This window comes from Echinops telfairi, unplaced genomic scaffold (genome assembly GCF_000313985.2).
Source record: "Echinops telfairi isolate 266 unplaced genomic scaffold, ASM31398v2 ScPeMD7_5592;HRSCAF=6446, whole genome shotgun sequence".
Lineage (NCBI taxonomy): Eukaryota > Metazoa > Chordata > Mammalia > Afrosoricida > Tenrecidae > Echinops > Echinops telfairi.
Window position 1 is genome coordinate 14,598,021 of NW_022109491.1, and position 21,139 is coordinate 14,619,159.

The 21,139-nt window shown below is 51.1% G+C and overlaps 1 protein-coding gene across 1 annotated transcript in view; it reads left to right on the forward strand.

The window, feature by feature from the left end:
* The window catches only part of PTPRT (protein tyrosine phosphatase receptor type T), a 459,397-nt gene that overhangs the window by 400,583 nt on the left and 37,675 nt on the right, over positions 1-21,139 (forward strand). Inside the window, exons 14-16 of the mRNA XM_045295498.1 lie at positions 11,667-11,743; positions 18,240-18,276; positions 20,168-20,265. Of these exons, the coding sequence (XP_045151433.1) occupies positions 11,667-11,743; positions 18,240-18,276; positions 20,168-20,265 (212 nt within the window). The remainder of the gene's footprint in view (positions 1-11,666; positions 11,744-18,239; positions 18,277-20,167; positions 20,266-21,139) is intronic.

Below are 21,139 nucleotides of genomic sequence, written 5' to 3' on the forward strand. Positions count from 1 at the left end.
GTCCCATGGGGTTTTCTAGGCTGTAAGCTCTATGGGAGTAGATCACCAAGAGCCACGGTGGGCTCCGGCTGCCAACCTTTCGGTTAATAACCTGAGTGTTTAGCCATCGCAGATGCCTTAAAAGCTTCTAAGCTGCACCCAAGGCACAATTGGTCTCTCTCCACTCTGCACCAGAGGAAGGAGAGCCCGCACGAAGAGGAAGCTATAGAATGTGTGGTTGATCGCCTGCAAGAGCTCCTGCCTCCTTTGAAGAACAGAAGAACTGAGTGGTAGCCAGGGTCTCCCATGACTGAACATGTACAGAAGAATCCTGATCAAAAGGTGGGATGGGCAGAATTTCAAATGTTCATGGACTCCAGACTCCCTGGCACCACAAAGGTGGGATGAACCCTTAAAACTTACTGCCCTGAGATCATCTTTCATCCTTACCCCAAAATAGTCCCTGGAGTTATCTTCACATGGAACAGTTTAGCTTAACCACTACCAAAACAATGTTTATCGTATGCATTATCCTCTGTTAAAAACTATCGATGTGGTTTCAGATGACAACAGGAACTCAAAAGATTAGCTCAGAACCTTAAGCAGGTGAAGGGCAGGCAGTGATCTCTATGTTAATAGGGAAGGACCACTCAGAAGAGGAGGGTGAGCACGTTATACAACTGCACAGGTAGAATCCGTGGGAAATGGTATGTATTTCACTGTGTATATTCTCAACACCAACAAAACAAAATCAAATTTAAAATTCAGTTCCTGGGCAACAGGGGATGCCCTGGGGCCAGAGGGACTATTACATAGGCTGGCCCAACTACAGCTGGGACCTTCAGTGTAGATTCTGCCAGCTCATGGTGGCGCCATGCTAGGAGACGGAAGGTATAAAGAAGTCCTCCACACGCTCTTCCCTCCTTCCAAGTTCTGCTTGTGTTTCCCGTGGCCTGAGCCCAACCAGAAGCCAGAGACCCTGGGGATTCATTCCCTAGACAAGCGGTTCTCAAAAGATGGCTGTGAGTCCAGGTATCAGTACCTGGGAGCTGTGGTGTCTTGGGCTCCACTCCAGACCTGTTCAAGGAATACACTGAGGGATGGACCAAACCATCTGTGTTTGCAACCCCTCTCCGCATCATGCTGGTGGCCATGGAGTGTGAGAACCCTTCGTCTTGCCCACGGAGACCGGCCGCTGGAAGGCGAGCGCAAGGTGCAGAGTGCACCTGGAGGGAAAAGTAGATGTCCAGGGCATTGTCTGAGTCGTGTTTTCCCATCTTGAGGAAGGGGGATCCTGGGCTCCAGTGTGCTGGAGCATTGAACATGGGCACAGGCAGACCTGATCCCATGGTGGCCGTTCAGGGGAAGCTCTCGGTGCAAAGAAGCCAAACAAAAATAGATTGGATCTCAGTTTGGTGTGGCACTGTGACTCCTACACTTTTAATCTTCGATGAGATTTCACCTACCCTCTTTGATGCTACAGACAAGGGGCAGTTGTCCAGAAATGCAGAAGGTCTGGCCCAAGGTCACGCAGTGAGTCTGTAGGTCGGCCATGGCCAGAGCCCTAGTCTCTTGCCTTCAAGGATGTTGCGTAGTATCTACCCAAGAGTCCTTGAGCCACCACTGTTTTCTGGAGAGGAGAACGTACTGAAGGCTCCCATAAAACACTGCAGAATGCAATGAGCTCTTCTGTAGGTGTTTCCCTTCCCACAGGTGGTGGAGCAAGGGTATGCGAAGGGAGCCCTCAGCCCCCAAGGAGGAGTTCACCCTTCTTCTCAGAAACAAGCCAGAGGCTGCTGTGAGGACAGCAGCTTTCTCTGCTGAGCCCTCGGGAGCAAGCAAGAGAGGCCTGGGTCAGTACTCCTGACCTCCAGCCTCCCTTCTCCTGTGTGCTCTGTGAGGCTGGCCCTGGCATGGGCCTCGCAAGCCCTTCTGGGTGTGGATACCACATGTGTTCCGCTGTATCCACCTCCTTGGCCACCGCCACATCTGTGCTTGCTGCCCTCCACTCCAAGTGCCAGCCCCTGTGCCTCTTTTCCTGTTATGGCCCCTGGAGCCCCTGGGCCTGCCGACAGAAGTTCCAAGAGTTCAGCTGTCTCCTGGAGCGGCTCGCAGCTCATAACAGGCAGAATAAGATGGATCAATAACCCAGCCCCCCTCTGTCCAGAGGTAGGCCAGCGTGGAGATGCATGCTCCACACAATCTCCCAGAGTTCCCACAGAGTTCCCCACAGGGCTCAGTCCTGCTGTCTCCCGGTTAACTGCCTTGATGGCACGCACCGCCCCTTTCTCCGTCTCTCTTCCCTCTCCCTGGCATGGCCTCCTCCATCCGATCAGCGTTTCCCATCGCGTCCATTCTGATCCACGGTGACACCCAGGTGTCAGAGTACAACTGTGCGTCCTCAGGGCTTTTCACCGGCTGATGTTTGGGAAGCAGGCCGTCAGGGCTTTCTGCAGGTGGACTCGAATCACCAACCTTTCAGCTAGTAGCCGAGCACCTTAGTCCCCTGCACCGGGCAGCCACTCCTTATCTGTACACCCAGCCCTGCAGTAGCTTCGGAGAGAGCCCAGATATGAAACTGTTCTCTCTTCCTTCAGAAATATGCTCAGTAGGATGATGACATGCGTAGGAGGGCACAGTACGGTCGCTAGATGGGCCACTGCCCCTCCCTCGCTCCTCTCTCTGTACATTGCCCCTTTATCCTGAAGCCTCCTCTTCCATTTCCCATCCTCTGGAAAAGGCTGTGTCTATTGGAGGACCTCCTCCCGGGGGCTGAGAGGGGAGCTTTGGGACCCCAGCCAGCGTGGATCCGGAACAAGGAGGTGCCCAGCATCCCAGACTGTCTTGTCTCCTGCCCAAGCCACCCCCTCTCTTGATAATGGTAATTCAATCAAGATGGAATGTGCAGACCTTTCACTTCAATGAGGTACCCAGGCAGTCTAGGCAGAATTACCTGCCTCCTCCCCATCCACTCTTGCAAGATGATGGCATTAACATTTCCAATACTTCTAGGGAATGGGTTTTCAGTCTCACAATTCATTGTAATGAGTCAAATCTCTTTCCTCTGAAAAATTGCATCTTTCCTTTACCCTCCTCGATGCCCAAAAGACAGGGAGAAAGAGTATCATGTATCCACATGATATTCTCTCGGTGGCCTGGCCTCTCTGGGGAAGTTCTCTGGATAAGCAGACGTGAGGTGGGAAGAGTGATTTACTGGGTTATCTTTGATGATGGAGGGAAGGGAAGAGGAGTGGTGGTTTGAGAGGGAGAACCGTGCAAGGGAGGAAACTGAGCCACGCCTGGCCTTCAGCAGGAAGCAGGTCACAGACCTGAGGCCTGTTATACCTGAACCAGACCTCCTTCCAACCGAGGGACAGGACAGGTCAGGACAAGCTGGCCTGCAGGAGGTTTGAGGGGCCAGCTATGGAGAGAGGAAGGATGCAAGAGTAGGACTTAAATGCACCCTGTCCATCTTGTGTAGAGGAAGGAGCTTTGGGTCCCAGGACGGCTGTTGCTGGTTTTGCTGTGTACCATCGAGTCAAGTCTGACTCAGGGACCCTAAAGGCGAGAAGAACTGCCTCACAGGCTTCCCAAGGCTGCTCCTGGCACCATGGTGCAGGGCTTGGCTGCTAACGACAATGTCAGCCATTTGAACCCACCATCCACTCTGCAGGAGAAATGAGTGGCCGTCTGTTTCCGTAGAGAAGTTCTCCTGGGCGGTCCTGCTCGGTCCTATAGGGTGACAGAGAGCTGGGATCAGCTCAAGAGCAGCAGGGGTTTTGTTCCCCTTTATGGAAACAGATCGCCACATCTTCACCTGCAGAGCAGCTGGTGGGTTCAAACCACTCACCTTTCAGTTAGCAACCAAGTGCTTAACCACTATGCCACCAGGGCTCCTTATTCTCAAGTCTGAAATCCACCGCCATCAGCCAATTCCACATCATAATGACTCTGGCTAGGACTTCCAAAGTTCGTACATTTCCATAGGAGCAGACAGCCTCCCAAAGAGTGATTGGTGAGTTTGAACGACCAGCCTTACAGGTAGTAGCCCAACACCTAGCCCACAGCAATATCAAAGCCCCCAAACCACACTCACTATCATGAAGGCAAATCTAACTCATAGAGATCCTACATAAAGTTGAAGGGCCTACAGATCTTTGTGGGAGAAGATAGTCTCACCTTGCTCTCAAGGAGTGCAAGAGGTTGGAGGGTTTGAACCATTGAACTTGAGGTTAGTCCAACACTTACCCAACAGCACCACCAAGAATCCTCTAAACTCACTGTCATTGCGTCACAGTGACCCTATAGGACAGACTAAAACTGCCCAAGTAGGTTTCTGAGACTATAACTCTTTGGGGAGTAGAAAGTCTCATCATTCTCCAAAGGAGTGGCTGGTGGTTTTGAACTGCTGATCTTGCAGTTAACAGCCACATGTATAACCACCACACCAGCAGAGCTCCTCCAGGCCCCCTTAGGTGTCCTAAAATCAGCAGTGTGCTCATGAGCAAGGAAGACCCTGCCCCTGGCAGGTGCCCAGCCCTTCAGAATCAAGCAGGAATTGCCTGGGCAAGCAGATAGTTACTAGGCACTCATAGCAGAGTGCAGTAAACAGGGTGCCCTCCCTTACAATGTGATGGGGAGCCAGGGTTCACTAGATCCCCACCAAAATATACCTGCTCTAAGAACACGGAAGACATGTGCAGGCTGCTAGGAAAGTCTAGCGGTTGAGCCATCAAAGCCAGCTTCCCCTTCCCAAAGAAGGGACACTGAACCAACCACAGAAGGATGAGCAGTGCCAGCCGTACAGGTGGGGAGGTGGGGGATGCTCTCTTTGGCACGTGCAAAGCCCTTGTGGTCAGTGGGACGGTGATGCATTTGAGCAAGTAAAGGAAGGGGACAGTGACCATAACAGTGTGGGAGAAGGAGCACACAAGACAGGACAGGGAAGTGGGCATCAAACCATTAGACGGTATGGGGCCTTCAGTCTGTGGCAAAGCTTCAGTCTCAGGCTGAAACTGTCATAGCAGCTTCTACAAACAGATGGTCAAATTCTCAAAAACTCTGCCAGCTGGTTGATGCCATGCTCATAGCCTGCAATTGACCACGATGAAAGTATTTACACCACAGATAATGGCAGGTGTTACAAATGAGGGCTTTTTATGCCTGCTGGAAGCCACTGGTTGAACATTTACCAATATATCACTGGTCTTTGTCTTCAAGCTACAGAGGAGATCGATTCCAAGTAGAGGGATCAGGCTTCTGTTCTCTAGAGCAGCAGTTCTCAACCTGTGGGTTGCAACCCCTTTGGGGTCAAATGACCTTTTCACAGGGGTCACCTAATACATCCTGCATTTTATATGTTTACATTACAATGAATAACAGTAGCAAAATGACAGTTATGAAGTAGCAACAAAAATAATTTTATGGTTGGGGTCACCACAGCATGAGGAACTGTATTCAAGGGTCGCGGCATGAGGAAGGTTGAGAACCAGTGTCCTAGAACCATGTTCTGGGGCCCTCTTTGGACTTGGATGCCTCTGGAGCTATGCTCCCCTCCTGTACCTGTTATCTGGGTTTGCATTTGACTACTAACCTGAAGGTTGGCGGTTTGAACCTCCTCGGCAGCCTGGCAAGCAGTTTCCATAAAGACTGCAGCTCTGGCAACCCCATGGAGAAGAGGAGCGCCGTGACCTAGTGGGTTATGCAGTGGACTGCTGACCTCAAGGTCAGCGGGTCAAAATCATCAGTCGCTCCAAGGGAGAGAGATGAGGCTTTCTACTCCCATAAAGAGTTACAGCCCCTGAAGCCCCCAGGGGTAACTCGACCCTGCCCTAGAGGGTCACTATGAGTCAGAGTGGACTCCCTGGCAGCGAGTTTGGGTCTGTGGCACCCCATGGAGCAGCTCTACTCTAGTGGCAGTAGGTTGGGTTTGGCTTTCTACCTGCTCTTACCAATCCTGCCCTTGCCAGAAAATAGCTCCTGCCTACCTCCCCAGCTCAGCTGACAGCCAGGTGGAGCCAGCCTCATGCTCCACGCTGTCACCTCCCCTTTGTTTTGCTTCTCCTCTACATGACTCTCCTTAACGCCTCTCCTTGTCTTGAATAGCAAACGAGGAACACCAAATTAGCTGTTTTTCAAGCTTGCGGAATGTAGATAGGACAGAATGGATGTCCTGGGCTGCTTGTAAATTACCTCCTCTAAACTCCTTCTTATTGCCGCTGCCCCATCTTTCTCCATGCGCGTGTAGGTAAACACAATTTTTTATCCTTCTAATTATATCAAGTTAGGAGAAGGGGACACAGAGCGATATTAGCATCTCCCACAAAGAATAAATAAACCATGAGGGCACAGCTGCTCCTTGCAATGCCTTCCTGGTGGACCTGCCACTGAATGCTGCCCTTTCATGAGCACAGTCCACAGCGCCTGGCCTCTGCAGAGAGATGCACTTGTAGTTGGTACAGAGGATGTGAAAATGAGGCATGCTAATTCGCAGAGAACTGGCGGTGCAGTGGTTCTGACCCAGGCTGCTAACGGCAAGGTCAGCAGTTTAAAACCACCTGCTGCTCCACAGAGAAATGTAAGACTTTCTACTAGTACTGTAAAAATGCACTCTCAGAAACCCCCAGGGACAGTTCTACCCTCTCTTACAGGGTTGCTATGAGTCAATTTGATGGCAGTGACTGAGAGAACCCCAGAGCGACACTAATGAACCATCTGTCTGTTGACAGCCTCTGAGCTCTCTTTCCCTGCATTTGCTCACTTTCTCCTACCAACCTTTGACATGTATAGGCTCTGTTTTGCTAATGACACTCTGGCTAAAACTCAAAAACCAAACTCGCTGCCATCAAGCCAACGCTGATTCAGAGTGTGGGAGAAAGCCCAGTCTTTCTCCAGCAGAGCCACGAGTGGTTTTGAACTGCTGACTATAAGGATCACAGCCCAATATGTAACCACTATACCAGCAGGACACCCAGGCTAAGAGAGCTCAAATGACTTGCTGAGTGATGGGGCTAGGATTTACATGCCGATGCAATCCAGATCTCTGTACGTGCCAGTGAGTCTTGGAGGTGTATCCTACCTGCCACAGGGAAGCTCCAGTGGGAATGGCCTGTGATTGTTCCCAATTAAAATATCCTCCCATACACTCAGAAATGAGAAACAGTAGTCAGATGCCTCGCCAGCCGAGATCTGCCACCTGCCTCTAAATGTCTTCATGTGGTGTGGGCAACTCTGTCACCCAACCCTGCCCGCCTCCTCTGGCTCCTGGCCCGTTGTTGGTCCCCTCACCCTCTGATGCTCGCAGCGCTCAGCTGTTTGAAACCACCAGGCACTCCTCGGGAGAAAGATGAGGCTTTCTGCTCCAGGAAAGAGTGATGTCGATATGAAGCCACCGGGTCAGTGCCACCCTGTCCTGCCCAGTTGCTCGTGGAGTTGATGGTACTGACTCTCTCTCTCTCTGCTTCTTCTGATCCCAAGATTCTCCGTTACCCTGCAGTCAGTTCCGCCTCACACTGACCCCTGTGGCCCCAGTTGAACTGTGCTCCCAAGGACCTTCAATGGCAGATTTTGGTGTGGTTTTTTTTTTAGGGAGGGGGGGGCGATTGATTGCCAAGCCTTTCCTCCTAGGTGCTCCCAGTGTGTTTGAACCCCCAGGTTTTCAGTAAGTAGTTTAACCATATGTGTCACCTAGGGCCTATGTGTTAGCTCAGGTTGACCAGAGAAACAAATTCATAGAAACTCCTATGTATAAGAAAGAGTTTTATATAAAAGAGCAATTGTATATTGAGAAAACAGTCCAGATCAAGTACATCAGTCTGATATTAACCCGTATGTCCAATACGAGTCTATAAATTCCTCTTCAGACTCACGCAACACATGCAATGTAGCCGAATGCAGGAAGATCACAGGCCAGTGGGTGGAAAGTCTTGTGGATCCAGTGGTGGTGGAAGCATCTCAGCGCTGGCGTGGGTCTCTATGTGGCTCCTTTAGCTCCGGGAATCTGGCTCCATCAGCGTAACTCCATGTGGCTTGTCAACAGGAATGTCTCACAGGGAGGGAGTGTATCTGGCCTCCAGTGAGCTCTTTAGCTCCTTAGTGCCTCCAAATGCGGTCATCAAGCTGTGACCGATTGACAGGCTAGACTCCACCCCTTCCTCAATATGCCGGTAGACTGTGTAAGTGCCACAGGCCCCTTCGAGGGAGCACAGTAAGGCCTCCGTAACCCTGATGTGAATGAGTAGACAGAGGGAAGAAGACGTTGGCGCTGTTCCTCCTGAAGGATATCTAGCCAGGAGAGATGAGCCGGTTTCTTTTTGCTTTGTCTTTTTGTTGTTGTTGTTTTGCCATTTCTGTTGTCAGATGTTTACACTTTATCTCTTTAAAAAACAAAATCCCTTTCAACATTCTAGACCCCAGGTCTGCATTTCCCCAGGCTGCGGACCTCAGGGGTAAGCATCACTCTGAATAAACAAAGGAGGGTTTTGCGATCAATAAGTCATTAGTGAAACCATTGAGTGAAAATGAGATATGAAATTTGACTTGCTTCATGCTTACCAGTTTCTGTCACCAGGGAACACAGTTGCTGCCCTGGGTCCAGAGGGAAGTACCAGGTTTCCTGGCTGGGCTGGGCTCCAGGTGGCCTAACCTCCTGGACCATAAGCACTCACTACAGAGTGAGAGGCCTCAGATTGAATGCAGAGTGCCGCTGATAGGCTGCATGGCTCGGGAAACTCGCTCAACCCATCTGAGCCTCTTTCTTCCTCTGTGAAATGGGAAGAAGAAGGCCACCAGGCTCTGGTACTGTTTTAGTAGCCTGTAGGCTTCTCTAGAGGAAGAAAGGCTTGAGTGAGAGAATGTTCCAGCATTTACTGGGAGCTCAATAAATGTTAACATCGCACCTTCTCAAAAGCAGTATTAGAATATCCATCGGCACTCTCACTTCGCTTTCACCAAAGGGCTTCCCCAGGATGAACAAGAAAAGTGGCGTCCAGGGTCTGTCTAGCCCAGTGCCTGGGATGTGGCAGATGCTTGATTTCTGAATGAGTAAATGAATGAATGGGGGGAGGCATAGACATGAGGTGGTTGCCTCTGCCCGCCCTGGGCCTCTTTGTCCTCAGACCCACTCCTGCCCTTCTCCTGCTCTGCTCTGTATTATGGGAAACTCACCCCTGCACCTGGAGAGGCCCAGGCTCTGTGGTCAGCTGCCCTCTGGCTGCATTAGCCAATGAGAAGCACTGGTGGAAGACAGCAAGCTGGGAGAAAGGGAGAAACCAAGATATTTCTCCCCCTCTGCCTGTCACAGAAACCTGGTGGCATAGTGGTTACAAGTTGGGCTGCTAACTGCAAGACCAGCAGTTCAAAGACCGGGCTTTCGCCTCCAATAAAGAGTCACAATTTGGGAAATTCACAGAAGTAGTTCTGCTCTGTCCTATAAGGTCACTGTGAGTTGGCACCGACTCGATGGCAGTGAGCTTGGTTTGGGTTGGGTCTCGGTCACAGGTGAAGGAAGCTCATCTAAATTTGGCAGTTCAAACCCACCCAGTAACAATACACACACACACACACACACACACACACACACACACACACACACACACACCATAAGGCAGTTGTACACAGTAGGATGAATAAAAATTGACTCAGTAGCGGGCTTGGCTATCTCAGGCATGGCCACCTTCTTGGATAGTGAGGGAGTCTCCTTGGCCCAAGTTCCCAGCACAGGAGCCCTCGCTCCTCTGCCCTGTCACCCCACTCCCTCTTTCAGCCCCTCTGGCCTAGGGGAGCAAGCATCGCCCTGGCCTGGCTCATCTTTGCATTCCTTGTATGGGCTCCATTGGGCTTCTCAGCCCAACTGGTTTGCCTCCTCTGCTGTGTTCACGAGTCATTTCCATTCCCTCGCTCTGATCCTTCTTGAAAGCAGGAGCCCTGGAACTCAGACTTAGGAGCACCTTATTCGTCCCAACCCTGTGTTCACTGGCCCCATGGCCACCGTTTCCTCGGTTGTCATGAGGGGCTCACAGAGGCACCTTCTTCTAGACCAGAATCGTTGGGAGATGCCAGTGGGTTCATCCTTAATGTGTGGGTTTATCAAGCACCAAGTGAGTCTCGGCCACAGGCCAGGCCCTCCTCAGGGCACAGTGGAGACAAGAGGGCCCTCCAGCAGGCGTCAGTTCATCGCCACCTGTGTGCCTTGTAAACGGCCAAACGCTCATTGAGTCGCATAGCATGAGCTGGGACGTAGCCTAGCATGTCCTGACCTGTGGGAGCCCTTGGGCATGTCCAGAGCGCTCCAGCCCCTGCTGGGGACCTGTCCCTGTCCTGGCCAGTGAGCGCAGGGACCTTGCAATCAACATGTGGCTGTGCAGTGACCCTGGCTGCAAATTCAGCTCCCTCCTCTCAGCAGGAGCTTCCTTCGGCATGGGTCAATTAACAACGTGTTAGAGCTGGCTTTAATTAATTGTAGAGTATTATCCCAATTCTCTTGCCAGACTAGTCTCCACCCCTACACACACACACACACACACACACACACACACACACACACACCTTTGGTCATGGTTTTTATTTGAAGCGTGCCATCGACTAAAGCTTGCAAACCCATTTATGCCTGGATTGTGTTTGAAAAGGATCTCTTCGCAGTGCCATTTTCAGTTATAGATGACCTCTTCTATAATGATTTAGTCAGCTCCAGTGTAATGGTAGTATTGATAACAATATGCGGCCGACAAGCTAATGGTAGCAGTACTCCAATGTGTGCACGTGTGGAAACGAGGTAAATCAGTGGTTTTAAGCAAGCGTGAAAATGGAGCTGACCGCCCAAGTGGTTTCCTGGGGGCTCTCTCGCATTGTCCCCAGGAAGCAGGGGTCTTTGTCCCCACGTTGTTCGTGACATCCCTGAGACTCAATGACACCCAGGTAGGTAGTGACCCCAGAATTAAAGGAAAGTGGACAAAAGAGGAACCTCTTGATGGTTCTTTTCAAGGCAAAGTAACCTCTCTGAGGCTCAACTTCCCTGTCCATAAAGAGGGGTAGGAGCAGAGTGCAGGGCTGAGGGAGCCCTGGTGGTGTAGTGGTGATGCGTTGGGCTGTGAGCCTCACGGTCGGCAGTTTGAAACCACCAGCAGCTCCGCAGGAGAAAGACTAGGCTCTCTACTCCAGCAAACAGTTACAGCCTCGGAAACCCCACAGGGGGTCGTCATGAGTCAGCATTGACTCGATGGCCCTGAGTTTGGGTGTGTGCAGACGCGGCATAACACTTGGCACCAGGGGGCAATGGTGGCTCACTGCCCAACTTCTCATCAACTTCTCATCCATGCGGGAGGCCTGGATTCGATTCCCGGCCCGTGCATCTCGTGTGCAGCTACCACCCATCCATCAGTGACCCTGCCCCCCTCGCTGTGAGGCTGAACCATTTTCTGTGGCGCTTCTGCCCTAAGATAGACCAGGAGGCCTGGCGACCAAGTCAGTCAGTGAAAACCTTGTAGATCCCAGCAGGCCAAACGGTAATCCACCACGGGGATGGCTTGGGACCAGGCGGTGTTTCATCTCATCTCGTGGGTGGGTTGTCCCAAGTGTTGTTAGTGGCAGCTAACAACAACAACAGCTATAAAAGACAGAGCCAGGCATTGCTGGCTTGTCACTCAGAGGCCTTTCATCAACCGTCCCCTTATTTTCTGCTTTCTCTGCAGATGACCATTCCCGAGTGAGGCTGCTGGTGCTGGACGGAGACCCGCACTCTGACTACATCAACGCCAACTACATTGATGTGAGTGGGTGGTGGCATGGGGTTGGCTCCAGCAGATCCCAGATTCATGGCTGTCCCCTTGCCAGTCCCCCAGGAGGTGGCCTCTCTAGGACATGTCCACCCCCTCCCTGACTTGTGTCACCACTGTAATCCAAGTTGATGATCTAAGTCCTAACTCGACATCCTCTTTCAGTGCGGCAGGAGTCACCTGCTTTTGAGGGTCCTGGGATAACTGCTATCTTATTCATTTACCCCTTCACTCGTCTGTCTATCCGTTTGGCCATCCATGCCTTCATTTGAGCAAAGCCATGCATGTGACGAACATTTCATAGTGCCCATTGGATGGCGAGGCTTTGCTCCCATGCATCCGTACAGTCTCAGCCATGGGCAGCTCCGGTCTGTTTCCCAGGGCTGCTGGAAGTCGGAAGTGACTTGATGGCAGTGAGTCTGAGTTCCTGGGTTTGGGCTACTAGATGTTGGATGCTGGGAAAACATAACACTATTGTCTAGGCCCTTGAAAACCGGCGCGGGAGATGAATTGTGCACATCAATCGATCTGGGCAAGCTAGAGAGTGGTAAGTGTCCTAAGTTCAGAGAAGAGGCTGCAGGGATTCAGAGGTGGCGAGAAAAACCGTGTGATCAGGACTGCATATGGGATGTGTGCTTGAGCTGCAGGCACAGGTAGAACTTAGAAAGGAAAGTCGGGGGGGGGGGGGCGCTAGACAGATGAAGACAGGCAGAAAGAGGGCGCTGGGAAGCAGACTCTGTCACTGCGGTATGGATGATGTGCAAGGAGCCCAACCCCCAACCGGACCCACTGCCATTGCATTACTGCTGATGCCAAGCAACCGGTTCTGAGACTGATCTTTGTTTGAAGCTGAATAGCCCCACCTTTCTCCCGAGGAGCAGCTGGTGGGTCTGAATGGCCGACTTTAGTGATTCACAGCCCAGTGCTTACTCCACGGTGCCTCGAGGGGTCCATGGGAGTAACCAAGGCTACATAATAGAGACGAGTGGGGGCAAAGTCAGAGTAGGTCATTTGACGGTCTAAACCAGTGGTTCTCCACCTTCCTAATGCCGTGACCCTTTCATACAGTTCCGCATGTGGTGGTGACCCCCAACCATAACATTATTTTCATTGCTACTTCATCAGTGTCATTTTGCTACTGTTATCAGTTGGGTGACCCCTGTGAAAGGGTCATTCGACCCCCCAAAGGGGTCAAGACCCACAGGTTGAGAACTGCTAGCTTACACAGTCAGACTTAGACTGTTGAACTTTACCCTCTAAGGTGGAGGAAGCTATTGAAAGTTTTTGGTTGAGAAAGTGACCAGTTCAGAGTTAAGTTTGGGGATGATGTGATGCCGTCAGGGTGAGATAGATCAGAGGGAGGAGAAGACTGACGATTAATTACTTAGAGAGGAGTGGGCTTAAGCAGGAGCTGCCACAAGGTGGAGAGGTGCCTGTGGGCTGTGGGTTTGCAGAGGGAGAGCCTGGCCTCTGGGGCAAATGGACAAACCAGTCTGATGGAACCAGACGTCTCAGCCTCATATCCAGGAGCCCGGGGGCCCTGAGACTCACAAAGGGGCCCCCCATTGTTCACAGTGCTTTTATCAACAGCCTACAGAGCACGGTGGTATGCTTAATTCCCCATAAGTGAAGCCCAACTGGATGATTCATTAACTCAGGATGTATTTTTTCTGTCCACAAGTGGCCATTTGCTGGTTTGTCCTCAAATCCCTTCCTTCTTCCACCCCCACCCCCTACGCACCCCTGCTTTGCATTGAAGCACTAAGACCTCCTGGGTGGGTCTGCACTCCCCAGGCTCCTGGCACTCTCTGGCTGAGTTCCTGGGAGGCCCTGATGGGAGACAGCTGTGGTGTTCTCCTCTCTCATCCTTGGTGGTGGCTCCCGCAGTGGTGGTCGCATCCACTGGGCCCTCCAGCGTCCCTCAAGCTGGCCCTCACTGGTTCCAACTCTCTAGGGGGCCCCTTCTCCTGCTTGTTTTAGGGATGATCTTAGCCCCTTGCTGTGGCCATTCTCGCTAACCTGATTTTGGCCTCTCAGCTCCACTTGATCTAGAACCAGCCCCCTATATTAGATGACCTCTGTCTGAAATACTGAGAGCAGTTTCTATTGCCCCAAGGGTGTCCTAACACAAGGGTCTCAAGAACTGGCACTGCCAACCCGGGCAAGTTTCTAGCAAAGTCCACAAAGTGATCGATTGTCTCCAGGCTGGACCAGGGATCCCCAGCACTCGCCTCCCTCCTTGCCTTCTGCCTCTCCCTCATTCAACTAGTATTCACTTCACAAGCTCTGCTCAGACCCTCCACTGTGGGCCAGAGACTGTTACGACAGGTGCCTAACGCCGAAATGGAACGCACAGTCATTGAGGAAGTCGAATAAGGGAAGAGACCTTCACAGAGCAGGTGCTGTGGGAGCATAAAGATGAACCAGCACCTGGGGTAGAGAATAGACCTGCGGTTAAAGTGGTTAGTGATGGCTTCCTGGAGGAGGTGATACCCTAAGGTGACCAGATTTTAACGTTGGGAAAGCGGGACACCATTGATAAAACTCTCCTGGTGAAATAGCCACATGGCAGCTGAAAACCATATACTCTAGCTTGTCGTGCATTCTTTCCAGAAATCAGGACTTTTTAAAAATGCCACGGGACGCGGGGGAAAATTGGTAAAAATCTGGACTGTCCCACCAAATGCGGGACGTCTGGTCACCTTATGATAACTGCACGTACTGTAGCGGATGAGTCAGAGCCAGCTGGCAACAGGGTTTAATTAATTGTAGCCTAAGAAGTATTGGTCACCTCTCACGGGTCAGGCTTTATGCTAGCTGCTATACCATGTACCTTAATGACCACTATGACTATCAGGTAGGGCCACTGCGACCCACTTGGAATAAACTGAGGCTCAAGAGGTCAGGACCACACAGGACTACACAGCTATGAGGTGGGGACTGGGGGCTGGGGTTTGAATTGAGTAGAAAGTCCCAGAGAAGGTCACTTGCAAGATAAACTCTCAAGCCCAAGGTGAGTGAGTGTTTGGCTGGAACCAGAGCCAAAAGGCATGTTGGTATATTATGGGCAACAGATGAAACTGCCCTAAATGCAGTGACTCTCCCCAACATCAATACGAATAATGCCTCCCATTTCTGTCGTGTTCTGTCATTACAGCGCATTTGGGGCGCATTGAAAGATATGAAACCAGGGGTCAGAGACTAAGAGCCTTGCCCAAGATCATACGGCTCGAATGCAGTTCTCTGCCCATCCAGAACACACCTCCTCCCTCTCTCTTAAGAAGTAGGTTGTGCAGACAAACCCAATAGCCTCCGTTAGATACCGTCCTCATAGGTGACCCTGGGCCCTGTGCTGGGTCTTAGCGCTTAGAGTGAACAGCTAAGAAGACCAAAGTCGTGGCTCCAGGCTTTGCTGGGCCTCTTGAGACAAGGCCTCTGTGCCTACTAGCTTTGTGTTCTTTAGTAAATTCTTCACTCATGCTTATAGCTGCAAAATGGGATACTAGAACACCACCCTGCAGGGAAGTGATACTGTGTATGAAGCACCTGTCAGAATCCCAAGAGCAAGCAGAGGCTCCCTTCAAGTGGAAGTGCACTCTTCCAGGGCTAGCACAGCCAGAAGCTCTCCCAAATCCCAGGCCAATGAGAAGAGGGGGGAGCCACTCACTGTAAGGAGAAGTCTGCCTGGTAGAAGCGGAAACCTTTTGGTAGAACAACACAGCCAACCCTGGTGATCTAGCCAGGGCCCACCTAGAAGAACACACGCCCAGCCTCCCTCTCCCCCGAGTTCCTGAGCTCCTAGCTCTGTTCCCCATTTGGCCAAGCTCAACTGAGAAGCTAAAAGGCAGAGGAGCTCATGGGACTGTCCACACAGTCGACCTTCCAAGGCAGAAAGCCAAGCTGGAAAGAAGAGAGGGAAGATGGAGGGTCCAAGAAAAAATACCTAACACCAGTGCCTCCTTACCCCGTGTCACCACTAGTGGGTGGAGCTCGCGGAACAACACGAGGGAGTTTACTACATACTCCAGAAAGCCAAGAGCACCTCCAGGCCCTCTGGGGCTTTCTGGAAAGATACACCCTGGACAGTTGTCCAGGTTCTCATTCTTTTTACCCTAGTCTCCAACCCATCCCACATCCTCCTCAGCCCTCCAATGAGCAAAGTGCCCACACTCAAACCCTTTCTCCCCAACTGGCTCTCAACAGTTCTTGGAAACGACTCCATTTGGCTAAGGAGCTGGAGGGACCAGTGCCGTGTGTGCCTCCAGAGACCGTGGTGCTGCCACGGTCGGAACCAGCCCCCTGGCTGGTTTGTTTGCACACCCCAGAATGTATTGGCCACTTGAATCTGTTATAAATTACCCGCCTGGAAATAAATATCATGCCTGGGTCCCCAGTGAGTAACAGATGCATGAGCGCAGAGTGAGATAAATGCATTTCAGATACAAAGCCCTCTCCCATTGCTCAGAGACAGATGGAGGGAGGCCCAGTGCTGGGTTGCAGCATCTCTGTGTGCTGTATAAGTGGGACTTGAATGAAAGGAAAGTTCTTTTAAGGTTAGGAAGTTTTCTGTACCCGCTTTTGACAAACCCTTAGGGGCACCTCAATTGAAAAGTACATTTTCTGTAGTGCTGAGGAGTTTCATGGTTAGAACGGTTTCTCTTTGGGGACTGTGTGGATTCTTGGAGGCCAGGGAGGGTTTCTTTCCTCCCAGACAGCATGGGGACAGGCACTCCGCATGCATTCTTGCGTTTGGGTATGCAGTACGTTCTTGTTGAGGCTGATGGCCCCGGGAGTCTTCTAGATGCTGAGAACACAGCTATGAGCCAGATGAATCTAGCCCCACCCTAGGGGTCCCATCCCATTGGAGGAGACGGGCCATAGAGACAGAAAGGAAGACTCGTATGCCATTTAGTAATTAAAATAAAAAATTTAAACACCGCCATCTAGTTCCTGCCAATTCAGAGCATGCCTATATGGAGGACGGCCCCATAGGATTGCCAAGGGTGTAAATCTTTGCCATAGCAACTGCCACAGCTTCCTCCCATGGTGCAGCTGGTGGATTCAAACGGCCCGCCTTTCCGTTAGCAGCCAAGCACGGGCTCCTTATTTGGTGATCAGTACCCTGAAAGACAGTGTGTGTGTGGTGGGGCTAACCCAGAAAAAATGGGAAGAACCCACTGACCCACTGGGTAGTGAGGGAAGGATTCCCCCAGGGAGTTGGAGGGAAACCACACGGTAGCTGGGGACAGTGCAGCAGACAGAGTGTTGGCTTCCCCAAGACCCCTGGACAGAAACATCATTGTGCTTCTTGGGGATGAAGGGGCCACCAGTGAGCACTGGGCAGAGTAGAAGGAAATCAAGACTATTTCCCGAAGGGGTGGGAGGGTAGCAACAGAGACACTGAGGTGCCCGGGCTGGGTTTAAGATGCGGATTGGAACACCAACCCTCCGGGTACATTCTCTGGCCTCCTTGCCTAACTCAAAACCCTCTCTATGGGTGGTCTACAAAACCCCACCTCTTCCCCATGAGAGCCCAAGTTCCAGGAACCGTCTTGACTTTACTTGTTGGTATCCGAAAGCCACCCTGAGACAGAGTCCATGTATGCCTTGCCACTTGTGGGTTCCCAGGGCCTGCTAACAGTCATAGGGCCCCAACCCATCCCTGCTGGGCGAATGCTACATAGCCAAGTGACACATATGTACACACACTGTGGAAGCGCGGGCATCTGGCTCCACGCAGGATTATAGTCCGCTGACTCACCAGCACATTGAACCTTCCAAACCAGGGTTTTCTTCAGAGGGTTTTCAGCCGTCCAGCCTGAACGTGTGAACTGTAGCCTCACCTCAAAGCCCACTCATGTATGTATTCAGCCAACTAACGTTTTCCACACCCGGCACTGGGGAGGGAGAGTAAGATGGCACATCCCATGGCCCAGGTACATGAAAGTACCCTCCTGGTCCAGTCTGCATGGGCACTGCAGGTACCCTGACAGGTGACCCGAGTAGAAGCTGTGGGAGCCAGAGGTGGATGGGCCTGCCTTATTTCCCTGCCCTTCAAAGGGTGCGGGCTCACCCCTCTCCTAGTGCTGGCTTCAGTGCCAAACACAGGGAGCCTGCGTCAGGCAGAAACCTGTTAAAGGCAAAACACTCCATTTTTCCCACTGCAAGTGGCAAGAAGAAAGTGGTGACGCTACCCTGTCAGGCACAGAGAGGTGGTAACGCCCAGAAAAAGAGGCCCGAAATCACTGTGTTTGAGTTTTTCTTCTCTAAGAGCTTGGGGCCTGGCCCGGGTTCCAGCTTCCCCAGGGTGAACTGCCTAAGCAATACCTAGCAGGGAATGAGTTTCCCAGCATTATTTTTGCATGCATGATTTTACTTGCCACACTTGGGCCTTTGAGGGCCCCACAGCGTGGCGAGACGTAAGGCTATTAGAGTGGCTGGTTGCCAGCTTTGATGGGAGGCTGCTCACTCTGCTTTTCTGTTATCCAGGGATACCACCGGCCACGCCACTACATTGCCACGCAAGGTAAGTGTCTTTCCTCCCCCTGTGCCCCCAGGAACCCCTCAAGGGCTCCAGGCTCCAGGGAAGGAGACTCTCAGGAGAATGGTGACATTGAACTTTGTTCTTTCCTGTTATACCTGCTGCCCTAGTGCTCCCTCTGTACCAAAGGGCCCTGGACACTCACTAGAGAGAGAAATGCATTTCCACTCGCTAAGAATCCACAGAAGGTGTGCTAGAGAGCGGGAAGAGGCCCTTCAGGTTGTCTGAGGGGAAGGAGAGTAGGGTACACGTTCAACTCTAAACTCACTGCCTTTCTTTTGATTCTGACTCATCGCCACCCTAGCTGCCCCCTAGGATTTTCCAGGTGGTAAATCTATACAGAAACAGGCTTCCTCCTCATCTTTCTCCTACAGAGTAGCTCGTGGGTTTGAACTGCCCATTTTGTGGCTGACAGCCAAACCAATTAACCAGCTGTGTCACCAAGTCTTTTAGTTCAGTTCTGAACCCAAACAAAATAAAACTAAACTTCATGCTGTGGGATTGATTCCAACTCACTGCGACCCTATAGGACAGAGTTGAGCTGCCCACCTGGGCTGTCAATCTTTATGGGAGCAGACAGCCTCATCTTTCTCCCGCAGAGCAGCTGGTGGGTTTGAACCATAAACCTTGTGATTAGCAGCCCAATTCTAAACCCACTAAGCCACCAGGCATCCTTAGGAGCCTCCACCAGGAGGAACATGAGTGAAACAGGTCACTAGGAAATGTGTGGGAAGAAGAGGGTGAGGCAGGGCAGACCTCCAACGCCAACCTCATGCCCATTGCACAAAAATCTACCACCCAGAGGGGGCGCTGAGGGGCCCCTGGTCTCCCTGGGTGGTACAAGACCAGGAAAGCGCAATCATCCACCCAAGAAAGCCATTTGGCAGAATGTAATTAGCAGACTTAAAGATGGGCAGCCCTTTCAAGCCCGTCTGGGGAAGATCCCGTAGATAGTTATATATATGGACAGTGATTTATGTATGAAGATACCCTTTCACAATCTTATCAAGAATAGAAAAAAAACGTTTAAAATTGTAACAGTTGGAAAATTGGCTAAATAAATTGTGGGGTCTCCTTATTCTAGAATAGTCTGTAATGACGAAAAATAGCAGGCTGAGTAAGAACTTCCGAGGACATGGGAATGTGCATAGAATAGATAGGATGTGCATTCAGAAGAGCAGTCTTTGGGCTTGTATAGATTGTGTGTCAAGTATCCGTACTACTTTTGGAACTTTAAAAAATGATAAAGTCCCTGGACATTGAAAGAGAGACGAAAACATCCAAGAGCCATTTTCCAAGGAAATTGCTTTGGACTATTAGATCCTATCTGCCTCTCCTTGTCTCTTCTTGCTTCCTGTTTTTTTGTTGTTGTTGTTAACACTTCCATTCAGTTCAGGCCCCAAACAAATGCCTCTAGGATTTGTCAAGCTCAAGTTCAGGCATCTCTTATTAGTGCTCTCTGCTCTGCTGCCCCCACCCCCATTGCCTTCTTGTCTCCCATTGGGATTTTAGAGCCCAGTGTCTCATAACTGTCTAAACCACACAAGATCATATGGCACATACCAGGTGATGGATCTGGGGAAAGTGAGGCTCGTGGAAAGGGTCTGGCCAGGAGGGTGACAGAGAAGAGATTATGTTAGCATTCCTAATGGATGCTACAGGTCCTACAATTTTAGAATGGGACTCACTATTCAGAAGATGGGTATCTTCTGAACTGGCCCCATTAGGTGTCCATGCTAACTGTCCATGCTAGCCAGCCTCTCCCAGCCTCACTTTCGCTTATCGATGTGAAGTTTTAATTAACCAGAAGATACAACCCCAGGCCTGCTTTCCTGCACCCTCCACCTCTGATGTCTACCCCCTTCTCTGTTGACAGGCCCAATGCAGGAGACGGTCAAGGACTTTTGGAGAATGGTTTGGCAGGAGAACTCGGCCAGCATCGTCATGGTCACCAACCTCGTGGAGGTGGGCAGGGTAAGCCTTGCCTGCAGTTTCCGGGGAGAGGAGATTGGAACTGCAGGACTGCGCCTCCCTTTGCTTCGTGCTACCTAGTCAATAATTCATCCTCACAGCAGGAGAAACCATCATTCCTGTTTTACATCCGAAGATTTTCCGCCCGCTCCCAGCTCCCCGCATCTCCTTCTCCATCCTCACTCCTCCTTGATGGCATCATCTCGTATGTTGTGAGGCAATTAAAGCCGCCAGAGGTGAACGCCCTCATCTCCCACCACAGAGCTATAATCCTACCTGTATCGACAGCCACCTTCTCATTCTTCCCCTCTGTTGTCAAGTTGAACCATAAGAAACTGCTGATGTGCTTGACCAGGAAAACAAAACAAACCACCAGTCAAATATCAGCTGCTTCTTGTGCCTCAACCTCATAATTCAAAGAAGTCTCTCTTCCTTTTCGAAGACAAGCCTAGTGCTTTGAGGCACAGGGTTTGCTCAAGAATTTTCTCATTGTCCTTGTCACAGAAACAGTGTCTTTCTCTCGCTTTCTCTCTCTTCTCTCCTCTCATTGCTTGATTGTTCTCAGCATACCAAGAGGCTCAGTATCTTCCACCTTAAAAGGACAAAGCAGGCGAACAGAAGTCATCCTCTTGTCCATACTTTTCAGCCAAGTTTTAATGACTCACACACAGGCTTGAGTTCTTCATTCTCATTCTCTTATGCCCACTGCCACCGAGCTGCTCCCTCCATTCCATCCCGAGTGGCACTGTCAATATCACTGGCATCCTTCATGTTGACAAATCGAATCGCCACCCGCTCTCCTCATCCGACTCAGCCTCTCGGCAGCATTTGATCGCTCAATCTTCATATTCTTCAGAACTGGGGCATGGGCCCCCCC